Source organism: Alexandromys fortis, unplaced genomic scaffold (assembly GCF_014885135.2).
Source record: "Alexandromys fortis isolate MF-2015 unplaced genomic scaffold, M_Fortis_MF-2015_v1.1 scaffold_47, whole genome shotgun sequence".
Lineage (NCBI taxonomy): Eukaryota > Metazoa > Chordata > Mammalia > Rodentia > Cricetidae > Alexandromys > Alexandromys fortis.
The window spans coordinates 2,925,073-2,938,898 of NW_026067957.1; the positions used below are offsets into that span (position 1 = coordinate 2,925,073).

The window sequence follows — 13,826 nt, forward strand, 5'->3', positions numbered from 1 at the left end:
TGGGGCTAAAGAACATTGGGGGTAGACCAGCAATCTCAGTCCACAATCTTGAGTTTACAGATAAAATAACATGGTTTCGTTTTGTTTTTGTTTTTATGGTCAGGGTTGCTGATGGATTTGCTCCATAATCATGTTGTCAGAGAATACAAATATAGCGTAATAAAGGGTATACTGTCACTTCTGCTTAAGAAACACATCTCTGGCAGCACTCCTTTTGAAATTTCCCAAATTGAATGTCAGTCTGAGCTATCATTTATTTTTAATGGGAGAAAATGAACAACCATGGACCTGGGGCACAAAGAAGCATCTTAGGGATAGGGATGGAAACTTACTCAGGGTGGTAAGAGGTGAGTGAAGAGGAAGTGGGTCTTTGTCAAAGCACGTAGAAAGATGCCAGAAGTCTACGTTTAGTCACTATCCTCTCTTGCCTTTCCACAACTCTCTGAGTCACATTGAGCTCTTGTCCCTGTGGCTGCATCATATTAGGTAGTGTCAGAAGGTACACGGAAGTAGATGGCTAATATTCTATTGGTGACACAATGGAGACTTTGACAGTAGAAAATAGGCAAAAGGAAATAATACATAATGTATTGTGTCCTATATTGTTTGATGGGAGCTAATGAACTATAAAAATCAAATGAAAAACATGTATTTGAAGTATTAGTGCCAGGGCATAATTCACAACAAAATAAAAACCTCAGAACCTCACTAATACCAGCTCCGTCACATATACTGCGTGGTGACATGTGCTATATGGCTGTCATGTCAGACAATACTAATAGTATTGTTAAGTCTGAAAGATGAAAGAAAATGGTTTGAGGTTCCTAATATCAGTGATTATTAAACATATCTGCATCGATAATTCTCAATGCCTAGCCCAGTGTGTCACAATTTTTGAATGTGAATCTCGTTACAATGTAAATTTCAACTATCTAGGTATAGACCCTAAAAGTTGGCATTTTAATGGATACAAAGATCATCATCAGCTACCACATTTAGACATGAGACTGGTGTCTGAATACTGGCATTTCAATGTCATTTCCACGCGACTTTAATGTGAAACTAAGTAGACAGTAGTTTACCATTTAAATATACACACAGGTGGTGTGATCCAGTTGCCATCCAAGACTAAGTAAAGGATGTTAAAGTTATTTGACAAAAGAAACTCAAATCTTGTGAATCTTAATTCAGACTTACAAACTTGAGAATATTCTGCAGTGCAAATATTTAGAAAGTATTGGTCTGATTGATTTATTGATATGTTTCCTGCCTGTTTGAGGAATTTACTTATGAGAGCATTTTTTAAACGTAGCAAAGAATGTTCAAACACATTAGTTAAATGAGCTTTCCTCTAGCTGCCTTTATCTCCGCAGTCTTGAATCCAAGTTCAAACACAGCTTTCCCTCTTGATTGTGTTTGTGCTTTTTTATTCCTTTTGTAGGACTTTCCTATCTCTGCTTGCCTCCTGTTGAACTGAAAGGAACACAAACACTGAACGGATGAGTGAGCAGTGAGATGAGGCTTGTATTAGTGCAGGCTTCCAATCTCGCAAGGCCCGGCATGTTTGCAAGAAAAGCCAAGGAAAGAAAACCCCCTGGCTAGGAATTAACGAAAACCTAAGGCCTAGGAAATTTCGGTATCTTATCGACAGTTTATGTATAGTCTTCGTTTTTAACTCTTCCATGTCTTGGCATGAGGTATGTATGTGCAAAATCTCTTGTCTCCCATCATGTCCTCTAAACTACAACAGAATGGCAAGTAATGGAAATAAATTTTAAGGCACTATTATTAATTTAATGATTTTTTTTTTGTCATTGATGGTTTTACTCTGAAGTGAAGACAGGGTGGAAACCTGCTCCTTGCTCACAGCGGGCAGAAATCACAGATGCTATTCAACATCTTACGATGCTCCCGAGAGCGTACCACTGCACCAGCCATAATGCATGGCAGAATCACTTAGCCCAGAATGTGAATAGTACCAAGGTTCAGAAACATTACTACTGAACCTGCTCCAGGCATGGATTTCTGTTTCAGGGAATGTTTTATTTATACATCACCAAGATAGTGAAATTATCAATAAAATAAGAACTCAGAAATAGCACAATGGGCAAGATGTCTGAGGTGGTGCTGTATGAGGATCAGGTAGGAATCTTGAGTCTGTCCTCGCGCTATTGAGACACTGGGCAGGTCGTTTAGCCTCTCAGAGTTTTTCATGCTTTTGATGAATGCCTTCCCAAAGGTCTCCATGCTAAAGACTTGGTTTCCTGGATGGCATTATTAGAAGCAGCTGTGCACTTACTTATCATCAGTGTGTTCTTTTGGGAGGGTCTTAGACCAATGTGTATCGTCTCTGTTTTCGGAAAAGTGAGGTGAAATTTCTTCCACTATGTGTACGTTCACCAGAAGAGACTCAGAAACAAATGAGTCTGCTCAATCTTGGACTGAAAAATCCCAGACTTGTGAACCAAAGCAAATTTTCCTCTCTTACAAGTTGGTAAAGTTAACTGCTTCAGATGTTGAATACCAACCTCCTGATGCATAAGCTTAAGCACACTTTTTTTCTCTGTGTTAGTGCATTGCTTTTCTCTGTGTTAGTTAATTGTCTCAGGTATTTCAGGAGATTCAAAGAAAACTGACTAGGAGAATGATGATAAGAATTTCAGTCACGAGTACCTCAATTGACTTGATATACAATATCAAAGGGAAAAATCTATGAGGGCTAGCTCTCCTTAATAAGCTCGTGGGTGGGAAGGTAGGGGTCCTATGCATTTGGAACTCCTTATCATTCTTCATTTCTTAAAGGGCTGGCTTTCACCTGAAAAGTTCGTAGGGTACCATGACCAGGATCCTGGCAGTCCCGGTGGTACAATGGCCACCCACTCACAGTGACAAGTGAATCGTGAACAATCCTATTCAGCTGAGCCTCACCGGGGGCCCAGAGCCAGGGTTAACATTAATTCCCCACGTTCTACTCACCTTTCACCTTCCCTCCCTTGTCCTTACCAAGGCATTGTGTAGAGAGAGCAATCAGAGGCTTTATAAGGCGTATTTGTCAGTGCCTAGATGATAGCTCCGAGCTGATTCCCTTTTTATTTCCCTCTCCTCTTCCTTAGCCTTTCTATTTTCAGGTTCAAAGGAAGAAGTCACTTTTGAGTTCAATCCCCCAGAATCAAGTGATAGAAGATCCCAATTGCTATAGAACTATTTCCATCTTGGTTACTCACTGATTCACAAAGAACCGAGGCTGCATGTTCTGGCCCCAGCTGGGCTCTCAATATTTCACAGTAGGATGTTTCCGTAAGGCCAAGAAAACGCCTATAAATGACTGTGGAATGATTCAAGAGATGACCCATTCATCCTGTTTTTCAGTTGACCCCTTTGGATGTGTTGAGCAGGAGTGACTCGCAAGAGTGTGCCCTCGGAATCAAGCAACTGCAGTGACAAATTGGGAGAAGTTACTCTACATTAAAGAACGGCCCCCTTAACGTACATGAGAGCACTCTGCTGTCATGGGGAAGACAACGTGGGCTCACTGTGTTAATATTTGTTTTCTTCCTTAAATGTAAATTTTCTCCCCCACTTTTCTTGACAACTACCTTTGTGTGGCTACTAAAACTGATCTTAATGGTGAGATGCTCTGGAACTTTCTTAATAGCTGCTGGTCATTTGCCATTGTCAATATAACATAATGATTTGGGGAAAAAGAGGACATGTCAATTTATTTTAATTTTTTTGGAGAAATTATGTCAAGATTAGATAGATTGGTGACTTTGCTGCTTTCTCAGACACAGAGACTATTGTGGTTCCAAGTTTAAAATAAACTAAACTTTTTAATATTGTGGTAATGGTTCCTTAAGTTTAGTTAAATGCATTCTTTCAATCTCATAAGAGGGAAATTAAGATCCATGAGACTGTTAGGAAGTCTTATAAGACTTTTGAAATATAATATGGCTGTAAAGAAAGAAATTGATCTAGGGCAATTCACATTTATGGTTATGCACTGTTAAAATCATCTCATCATCACTATGGGGTCAAGATTAAAAAAAAATATGGGATCTAATTGGGAAGAGGGTAACCTTGTCTTCATTTTGTTCTTCAGTTACTATGTAATCATAGGCTGGCAACAGAACCTGCCTGAGTGTATTATTTTGATTTGAACTGGAGAATAGAAATATCTAGTTTACCCAACTCATAGGCTAGCAAATAGTCAAAATGAATCATGTGTAAAGTGAGCATGTCTAGTAATTTAGCTATCATTTATTGTCTACTTACATTATCATCTAGCCTTTTGTTGAGATTTCACATGTGTTCTTCTCACTGAACCTGCCAATGACTCTGAACGTATCACTACATCTATATCATCAGGATTGCAAACCAGAGGGGTGGTGAGTCTCAGTGCTTCGTGGAAAGTCTGGAACTAGATAACCAGCAAAATAAATACAAGGGGAAATAAATGAGCAGTTCTGAAGAAGGAATCTGATGCATTCCCAACACTAAATTCATCATCAGAGGAGAAAAATCAGAACTGTTAGAAATTCTTTCCCTTATTTCATGGTTCACTGTTATTTTATCTTGAATTATATGTGGGGAAAGGCATCAAATATTTCAATACTTGGGCATTTCAAGGTCTTAATCCAGTTGCCTGAGACATACAACTAATAAAAAAGAAAAAGTTCTCAACTCATCAGGTGTCTCTAAGGCACATACTGCTAACTGCAAGGCTCTACCCTAACAACAATAATAGCATTTATTACAGCTGCATGAGAGTTACCAGTGATGCTAACAGTCGTCAGGGCAAGTTCTGCCATTAAAGACAGGTTTATCCTGCTCTGAAAGCCTGTGGGAGGCAACCCATAATTTAGAACTAACGACAAAAAGGGAGAGGTGTGCACCAAGGGTCACCGGTGTTCTTAGGTATCTGTGACTTTAAAATGACCACCCCTATGCTTTCTCATTGCTGGCCACACATGTGAAAATTCTCCATTGACTCTGAGCAAGGAGTTAGCATCAACTGAGGAATCTTTGAAGTTCTTCCCAGAGACACAACAAACCTCACAGCAGCAATTTTAGTGTCAATGGTAATATGCATAGAGAAAGGAAGATGGATTTTCTTTTTTTCTATGAGCAAATAAATGAACAGCTTTTAAGGTCTCTGGTATTTCACTTCCTCTTCCCTCCTCTTTTGACCATCACATATCCCAGGGTTTAAGGAAGAAACACTTGAAAATAAAGTCTATGCATGTCCAGGGAATGTGGCTGTTGACAAAAAGTTGCAGCAACTCCTAGCACCTCTGGCTCTATCAGATGATCAAAGATAATTTCAGGAGGTTAATTTTTATGACAATCTAAAAAATCCTACCAGAACTCCATCACTGGCTGAGCTGGCTGTTGGGGAAAATCCAGGATGACAGATATGTGAGTAGATAGGGTAATTGATTAATTAGTGTGTTTATTGCTTCGGTGCCTTGGGACAATTGCTTCCATAACTCTTAAACCAGGAATGAGAAGAATCTGGATATTAAAGAAGATCCAAGCAGCACACTCTATTGATCAGCTTTTAAAATGTAACACTGATTTAAGGCATGAAACCTCAATCGTTGCCTTTAAGCTACTGAGAAAATTATCTTGGGCCACAAGTATACAAGTTTATGGTGAATATTTCTTTCAGGCCTGATAATTATTAACTAAAATGCCCAGAATCCTGAAAATGTAATTTAAGCTTCATCATCAGTGTGCTCATCTTGGTGTTGAAGAAGCGAGAGAAAACAGACAAAAATGGGGGAAATCGGAGCATCATACAGTGAGTTAGACATGCATCCCGTTCACATTAGTGGAAAGTGCCATCTCCTACGCTATTTTCTGTCATCTGTCCATTAGGTCGCAATGCAATTATGGAGTAAAAGCCCCTCGCTGGGTATTCTCCCTTCTCTTTTTAGGACTTTCATGGCAGGGCTCAGGACTCTTGGTAGGAGACTGGAAAGATGAGAGAGGAAGCTAAGGGACTATTTGAATGAGTTTCTCTAAAGAAGCAACCTTCTCTCTCCCTGCCCTTGGTTTGCCATCTGGTTCTGGGATTTTGCTGCTGCACACTCCAGGGCTGTGAAATTCAAATGCATGATTAGCCCCTCTTTCTCCCATGCCAGCGTGCTTCCTAGGAAAATCACTGCTAGGACCAGACTCTAAAGAGCAACACAGGCTTAGTGTGAGCAAGAGAAAATCACTTGGCAAATTCAAATAAATAAAAAACTCTACTCTTGATTCTTCTCACTGCTCCCCTGAGTTAATGCTCATGAATTCAAGTTTAATAAACTTGCTGCTCTATTCTCTCTGCCACCTCTTGCCATCTGTCCCTGCAATCACACCTAACAATATAGCACCACATCGACTGGATATCTCATCCATTATCTTATGATTATCAACAATCCCCCAGAACAAGGGTGATGTCCCTTTCTTCCACTAGAAACCTTATAATATTTACCTTCAATATGAACCAGTGAGGCAGCATTGCTTTATCAAATCATTTACAAATCAAAATATTCAGTGCATAGTCAGTAAGTCTCCAGAAGCCACTTACACTGCCCTAATGTTAAAAAAAATAACTTTCTTTCTCAGTCAAAAGGCATTGACATATTCTTTGCCTATAAACTGGCATCAGTCATGAGAAAAGATGTCATGGCTGTCATAGGTATCAGAGGTGATTTGGGAAGGCCAAAAGAGAAGATGTTACCTGTAGGATAATGTTCATTCACTGGCCAGTTGTCCACCTGAAGTGTGGCATTGCCGCCATTTCTGGTAAAGCGCACCACGTGGTATTTGCCGTCATTGACAGGGGTCCTCTCTTCTTTGATGGAGATGTCCACGGTGCCGATATTGAAGACAACTCCAATTTTCCCTTGTTCCTGTAATAAAGAAATACAAAGGGCATGATTGTCACTGACTGCAGGGTTACTCCCTTTAAAGTTGATCCTCCAACTAGCAATAAACTTGTAGGTGCCCGGAGGGAGCTGTCAGTATGAAGCTAATAATAGTATCCTATATTTCTCCATGGGCTTTCATCCTGAACATAAAAAAAAATAATATAAAGCCACCCAAATTGTTCTCACTGCCTGAACAGTACAAGTTACAGCATCAATGGCCGTCGGTGAATATCGATGTTAGTGTGACAAAAATCTCGACAGTGAAGCCCTCTACAGTGAACATCATTTCTGAGAGAGGGATTGGGTCTGTCTTTTAAAAGAAGTTAGTAGAATTATTTCACAATTAAGATTCAGGATTAAAGAGAACCTATGAGCCTGCCTTCCCATTTTGGAATATTCAAGGTAAAGGGGAGGTGTACCAAAATCTTAGAATCCAGTGTCTAAGAAATTGATATCATAGACCAGGTCCTTGATGCTTTCTGGGGCTCTAAGTCACACTCAAAAGGTATTTTGCACAATGGGCAATGAAATTGTGCAGGAGTTTTCAGAACTGGTGACTATCAATCTTCCCAGATTTCTAGCCCTATTGTTCAGTTAATCTAGAGATAAAATATATTCTGGAGCTTTTGCTACACAGTAGAATGTACCATTGGTAGTTCAAACTGACTTTGGAGGCAGAGAAATTGCAATGGATTCTAGAAGACAGACATTGTGGCAATGGATAGGAAGATGATGGAAATGATGGGGGTGGAGATGAGATCATCCACCTCCAGAAAAAATGCCCGGAAATGCTGAACTATACGTCAAAATGCTATTATAACTCTTTCTCTTACAGCCTAATAATTGGTTATGACTAAGAGTTGGAATTGGTATTCACAATGAAACAAAATGAAAGTGGCCTTCCTGGTCAGATACAATCAACTTCTTTCAACCTCCTGGAAGAACAAGTCAGCTCGGGAGAGTATCAGCATGGACAGAGTAAGAGAGAAGGGCAAATATTTTTTCTCCGTCTCTCTAGTTGCCTGGCTTATTGGCACTAGGCTGGGCACTTGGTAGTAATAAAATTTAGTTGTCATTTTGATATTTACAAATCTGAGTCACAGGATTTCTTCATCAGCTTCTTATTCACTATTCTTTTGTTTGAGGAGTGGAAGGAAGGAGAAATGAAAAATAGTACAGTTAAAGAACAGAATTCACACTACTTAAGTTCTAGGAAATTTTTATAGATGCTCAGATTTAATATTCCTTCATTCACTCTTTAATTCATTCACTCAATACACAAATGTATTCTTAAGCACTTAGTATACCTATAAATTAAGATTTCTTGCAGAATGGATACTGGTTTCCATATATTTTGGTGCAATTAATTTAGTTTCCAATGAGGTATGCTTTCTTCAACTTACCATTTTTTTGTCCTTTCCTATGGAGATACATCTCACACCTGATTAAGTAAATAACCAGCACCCGAGGGTCTTGATTTTAGAAGGGAATAATATAGATGGACTGATGAATCATGTTGTCAGAACTCAGAAGAGCAGACCCAGGGTAGACATTATTGCTTTTTTTTTTTTTTTGTGCCCACAGAGTTTGTTGCATGACATAAACAATTGCCTGTATTTCTAATTTTGTAAACCTTGTGAAAAGTGTTCCAGTGCCTTCCCACATGACGACTAAACAGACTCATTTCTGTTTATTGGTATCAGTGTGATCTTGGATTTGCTTTGGTTTGTTTCAACTCTCTATTTAAAGAACGTACCTAGCCCTGGGAATTATTGATGTAATAATGGTCACTATGATAGTGTCTTTATTACAGTGTTCATGGTCATAATGAATCATATTATGATAGAGTTCAACTTTTTTTCTCTGATCCTCAGGGAATCTGGCAAGAACATAACGCATTTGTTCTGTCTTGGAGAGGTGGCGTTCATTATTCATTTCTTTAAGGATGTGGGAAAGAATGGGTAGGTGGGTGTTCATGCCCTCATGGGGAAACAAGCAAGAGTATAAAAGCCTGAATCAGCACATATTTACAGGATGACAGAACTGGAGGAGTTAAAAAGCCACAACTTGAGAAGCCATTGCTCCTCTGCCCACCCTCCATGCATGGGCTGTTTATTGAGTTGCGGTTCTTCCTTTGAGAAACTACTACACCAATCCCGTATGCGTGGAAAAGCCTGCTCGTGATTCATCTCAGCTGTGAGTCACTAATTAATCATGGCTCGAGAACAGTGTTATCGTTCTAAAGGGAATGGAGACCTCAGCGCTCGGCAGCTTTCAATGACAGTGGGGGCAAAGGACAGTTCTGGCTCACGGAGTTCGTTGATGGGCAAGATATATTCTTGGGCAGATTTTCTGCAAGATCTATAATAGATTCAGGACAAGAAAAGATTTAATCTCTGCCAGAATAAATATTTGGTCCTTATCTTAAGTGCCACACATTTGCCATTAGAGTCGGGCCATTCAAAGGATCCTAATCCTGTCAGCACATTGCCAAATGCAGTGTAGACCCTATCCCCAGACTGTTTCTCTTTGCTTCTCGCAGTGGGAAATGTGACTGTGCTAGACCTTGGATGCGGTCGCTTTATTCGCAGTAATAAGACTTCATTATCATCATTTCCTTGTCATTTGTCATGGGACCACAGTGGCATTGTAATCCATGGCTAACTGCTTCGTTGCAGTTGATTAGACGTCACGGAAGCCTTGTGGCAAATACCCATATAGTTGCCCAGGCTTGAATTGATCATAGCAGCTGCCATGAAAATAAATTCCCGTGGTTCACGTGTCTACAGGAGGGAAGACGTGAAGGAAAAACACATTAGCTTCAAGTCATCTCCTATACCACCCCACCCTGACCTTGTGGCAACTTACTTAACTATTCTGAACCTATTATTTTACCACTTTCCCATTCTTCAAAGGACTATTATAATGAAATAATATGGGTTATGTGATGAACACTGCAGTAGTTGGCTTTCTCTTTTACTAATATGTATGTGTGCATATGTGTGTATATGCACAGTATAGAAGCTGGAAGACAGCCTCAGCTATTCTCTCTGACACAGAGCCTCTCAGTGGCCTGAAGCTTACCCATTAGGTTAGACTGGCTGGACAGTGTGCTCCAGAGATCTTACTCCTATGCACTGTGGTACAGATACATGTCATCATGCCTGTTGTTATTTTCTTAATGTGAGTACTAGTGATTAAGGCAACTGCTCTACAAACTGAGCCATTCTATCATCCCTACATAATAGTATTTTCTAAGTTAAAAATATATAAAAATATGAGATAGATGAAAATGGGGGGGGACTGTGTAGTCATTTTCCCATAAAAAATGACCTGTCATTATTAGTGAATTTAATTAGTTCAGTAGGATGATCGTGCATGGGTTTTTAGCACAGTACAGTAAAATACCACCTCTAATTTATTAATAATAATAAAACTGCATGACCTTTGCAGTTTACTTATAAAAGGGCATGTGATGAGAGGGAGGGGCAAATTGCTGCCCCCGAAGCCTGCTGTGTGGATTACGTGTGAAGCAGCTGCCACACGGCTATGCATACTTCCAGGTTGCAATATGTCACTCCTTTCTCTTCTCATTAGTGTAATTGGAAGTAGTAGTGTGAGCTAAGGCCTGCTTGGTTTGGCAGGCATTGCCATCAAGATCTATTGTGAAAATAAATATAAATTTTTGCAAACAGAACTTTTTTTCAGGGTTGATTTCCTGTCACAATTTTGGAGTTGCTTTCTTGCCACATTTTTGGCACCTTTTATAAGCCTTTTGAACACAAGAAAATGTAGTTGCAGAAACAACGTGGCTATAAATTTTAATAACTCCATACCCTTTACCACCAAAGCTGGTACCAAGGCAATCGCTCCAATCTGTGTTCTTTCTTGATATTAAAAACAAAGACAAGTGGTAAATCAGAAGACATTACCAATCATTTTCAAGTGCATTCAGGAGGAAACCTGAATGGTACAGAAACATCTGCTTTCCACAGTGAGTAAGTCATTCCTTATCAATAATGACTATTTATGAGCCCACCTGGTCCTTCAAAGGAGCCTAGATTCAGCTACCTGATCCTCCTCAATCAGCCACATTATGATTAATATGGCCTACATAACCCCAGGGATGCTATAAGCTCTAGGGTGAGGACTTAGGAGCAGAAATATACAGGGACAAAAGACAATTTTCAGGAATGAAGGAGGAGCTCCCTGATGGCCATCTCTTCATTTCTTCCACAATGCCTCTAAGGAAGGCGACATGCACCATCCCCTACTTCAGAACATTGCAGCTGACAGAAACAAAACAGCGCTTCCCAAACGTATGCCCAGGAGATGTTCACTGGAAACAGCTTTCCATGGTGCCACAGTTCGACTTCTCACAAAATTGTCTGTTCAGTAATAGACAATAACACGATAAAGCCACGTGTAAATGATGCTTCTGTGCCTATGCACAACAAGACCTTAGCAATATTCCAGTCCACTTTCTACTAAAAAAAAATAGTTAATGGTACTATTCACTCTATTCTTCTAGTTTTCCTAATTAGAGGCTCATAGTAAGAGCAACCTTTTGCATTCCTTTGTGATGGACAGGCCCAGGAGTTCAGGGTCAATAATTGTCATTGTTCAGTCATATATATAATTTCTGGTATGAGACTTGCCAGTGCCCTCCCAGTGCTGTGAATCACAGTCCCCAGAAAATTCTTAGTCGTGGTTGCTTTGTCATTTTGGGTCGCTGAGTGAGGGTGGTAGCAAATTAAGTTACAATGGACACGGCTGAGGAACATTGCTTGTGTGCTTTGAGTACAGAGTGTTCTAATCTACCACTGCGTCATGACAGTCACATCCTGCATACTCAGTATATATTTTTAAATAGGATTGTCTCATAATTTCTCATAATTTCCTATTATTGAATATATGTGACAAGAGTGTTTAAGGCCAGACTCTAAGTAGGTCTGACTTGAACTTAGGGGTTCTCCACTGAGGCACATTCCTATCCCGTGTATTACATGTTACAGTCCAGTGTTAGTCAGGCCTCTTCATGACAGCAGTGTGCTCTGAGGGGGATGAATCTGGGTCATATAGGCAATGCACAAGCATCACACGGTGGGCTTACACTGTCTGATACAGAATTGATTTTCACTAAGTGACACAATGTCACAGAACCACATTTCTACACATTATCTCTGTTGACTACAATGCCACTCTGTAATTGTGTGACCATATTTATATCAAAAGTTATTCTCTCTGTATAAGCATACACGTCGTGTCCACTTCAGTACCAGCCATGTCATCTAACTTTTGTATTCAAGGAACCTAGTAATTAAGGTTCTTTGAATATAAAATTTTTAGCAGAGCTCAGGACATGATTATTAGATGAGTGATGAATTGAACTGTGTGGTTGTGAATTTTAAAAAAGAGCATCTTTGCCACTGGAGTCTAAACAGAATTTTTATAGTATTAGCAAAAATAGATCATTATAAATATGCTCAGATTTCATAAAATTAAAGCAAAACATATATTTTCATTTTGCTCTATAAATGCAATGTGCAAACACATAAGATTATATTTATGAACTTATCTTGTTCATAGATAATTTCAGTTAAGGGAGTATTTCTTAACTTTCTTAGAAATAAAATATTCTGCAATCAGTAGAACACAGTTTGAACATTTTGGGGCCTGTCATTAGTCTTTCTAGGAAGATCATTACCTTAATTTTTAAATGAGATGACCACCTTTTTCCAAGGCATAAGACAATTCATAGTTGATAAGGACTAAAGATGTATTTTCTCTGTGTGGAGTTACACACTATTAAACGATTGAATGGAAGAAACAGGACATCTTCAAGAAATCTCACTAAGAGGAGCAGCCCGGAGCCATTCAACTCACAAGATTCCAGCCATGATAATGTGGACTTCCATTGCCATCTGCTGACAATGCCCTCTACCCATTCACCTGAGAAGCTGGAATGCGGCCATAACAGAAGGTCAGGGAAGAAGAAAATATGTATTCTGGGTTCAAAAACAAGTTGTGAATTAGATTTTTTTTTTCAAAAAAAGAGACCATTGAGACTCCACCTTATTTCAACCATGTACTGTTGAGCAAATCTCTCAACTCTCTGATTTTCAAGCTACCTTTATAAAAGTGAGAAGTGTATTACATAAACACTGTAACATCAGATGCAGTCTGACTGTGATGAACAAAACATGGGAAATCTAAAACAGGATCCACAAAGAATGATAGAATGATGATGTTAATGGTGGGGCACAGGAGGTAACGAATGATGGCGTCTTTGAGGATAACTGGGTGAAAACCAGTCTTAGCGGTAACACGTGAACTGTAGGCATGCACGAGCCATTCACTGTGGATACTGCTCTACTTGGAATGACTATATCTCATTGGAAATTAACCCCAGAATCTTTACCAGCTGTCCTCAGAAAATCCATGCTAAATGGTAGAGAAACTAATTCTGTTTTCCTAGGTCTGTGTGTAAGTTGCAGTGACCTCTGCACCCATCCCACAAAGTTACAACGACCTCTCCTCCTGACTAGAGAGGTACTTTCCCTAGTGTTCCGCTGATGTCTGCTTACAGGAGGTCAATCAATTAAAGTGGATTAGATGTACAATCTGAAATGCTAACAGAGGGCCAAGGGAGATAAGACTGATAAATAGCTCAAGACAGCTCCATCTCCAACATTAAGCAAATTTTAAAGAGGATGACAGTTTAGGACAGAAGGAACTCTGACCTGAAGAGAAAAGAATCACAAGAGGACACAGCAACCGGTCCAAATAAAAAAATGCAAACCACAACCACAGCTTTGCTCGTCACCAGTAACAAATGGCACCCTGAGTCACTGGGTCCTTCAAATAAGCCAGAATGTCTGTGTCTCAGTCACTGACTCATTCAGTGAA

At 39.6% G+C, this 13,826-nt stretch overlaps 1 protein-coding gene across 11 annotated transcripts in view; it reads right to left on the reverse strand.

The window, feature by feature from the left end:
* Positions 1–13,826, reverse strand: part of Nrxn3 (neurexin 3) — a 1,514,195-nt gene that overhangs the window by 167,024 nt on the left and 1,333,345 nt on the right. For all 11 annotated transcript variants that reach the window (XM_050152455.1, XM_050152454.1, XM_050152457.1 and 8 more), the window contains one exon: positions 6,728–6,899. In XM_050152455.1, coding sequence (XP_050008412.1) covers positions 6,728–6,899 — 172 coding nt within the window. The remainder of the gene's footprint in view (positions 1–6,727; positions 6,900–13,826) is intronic.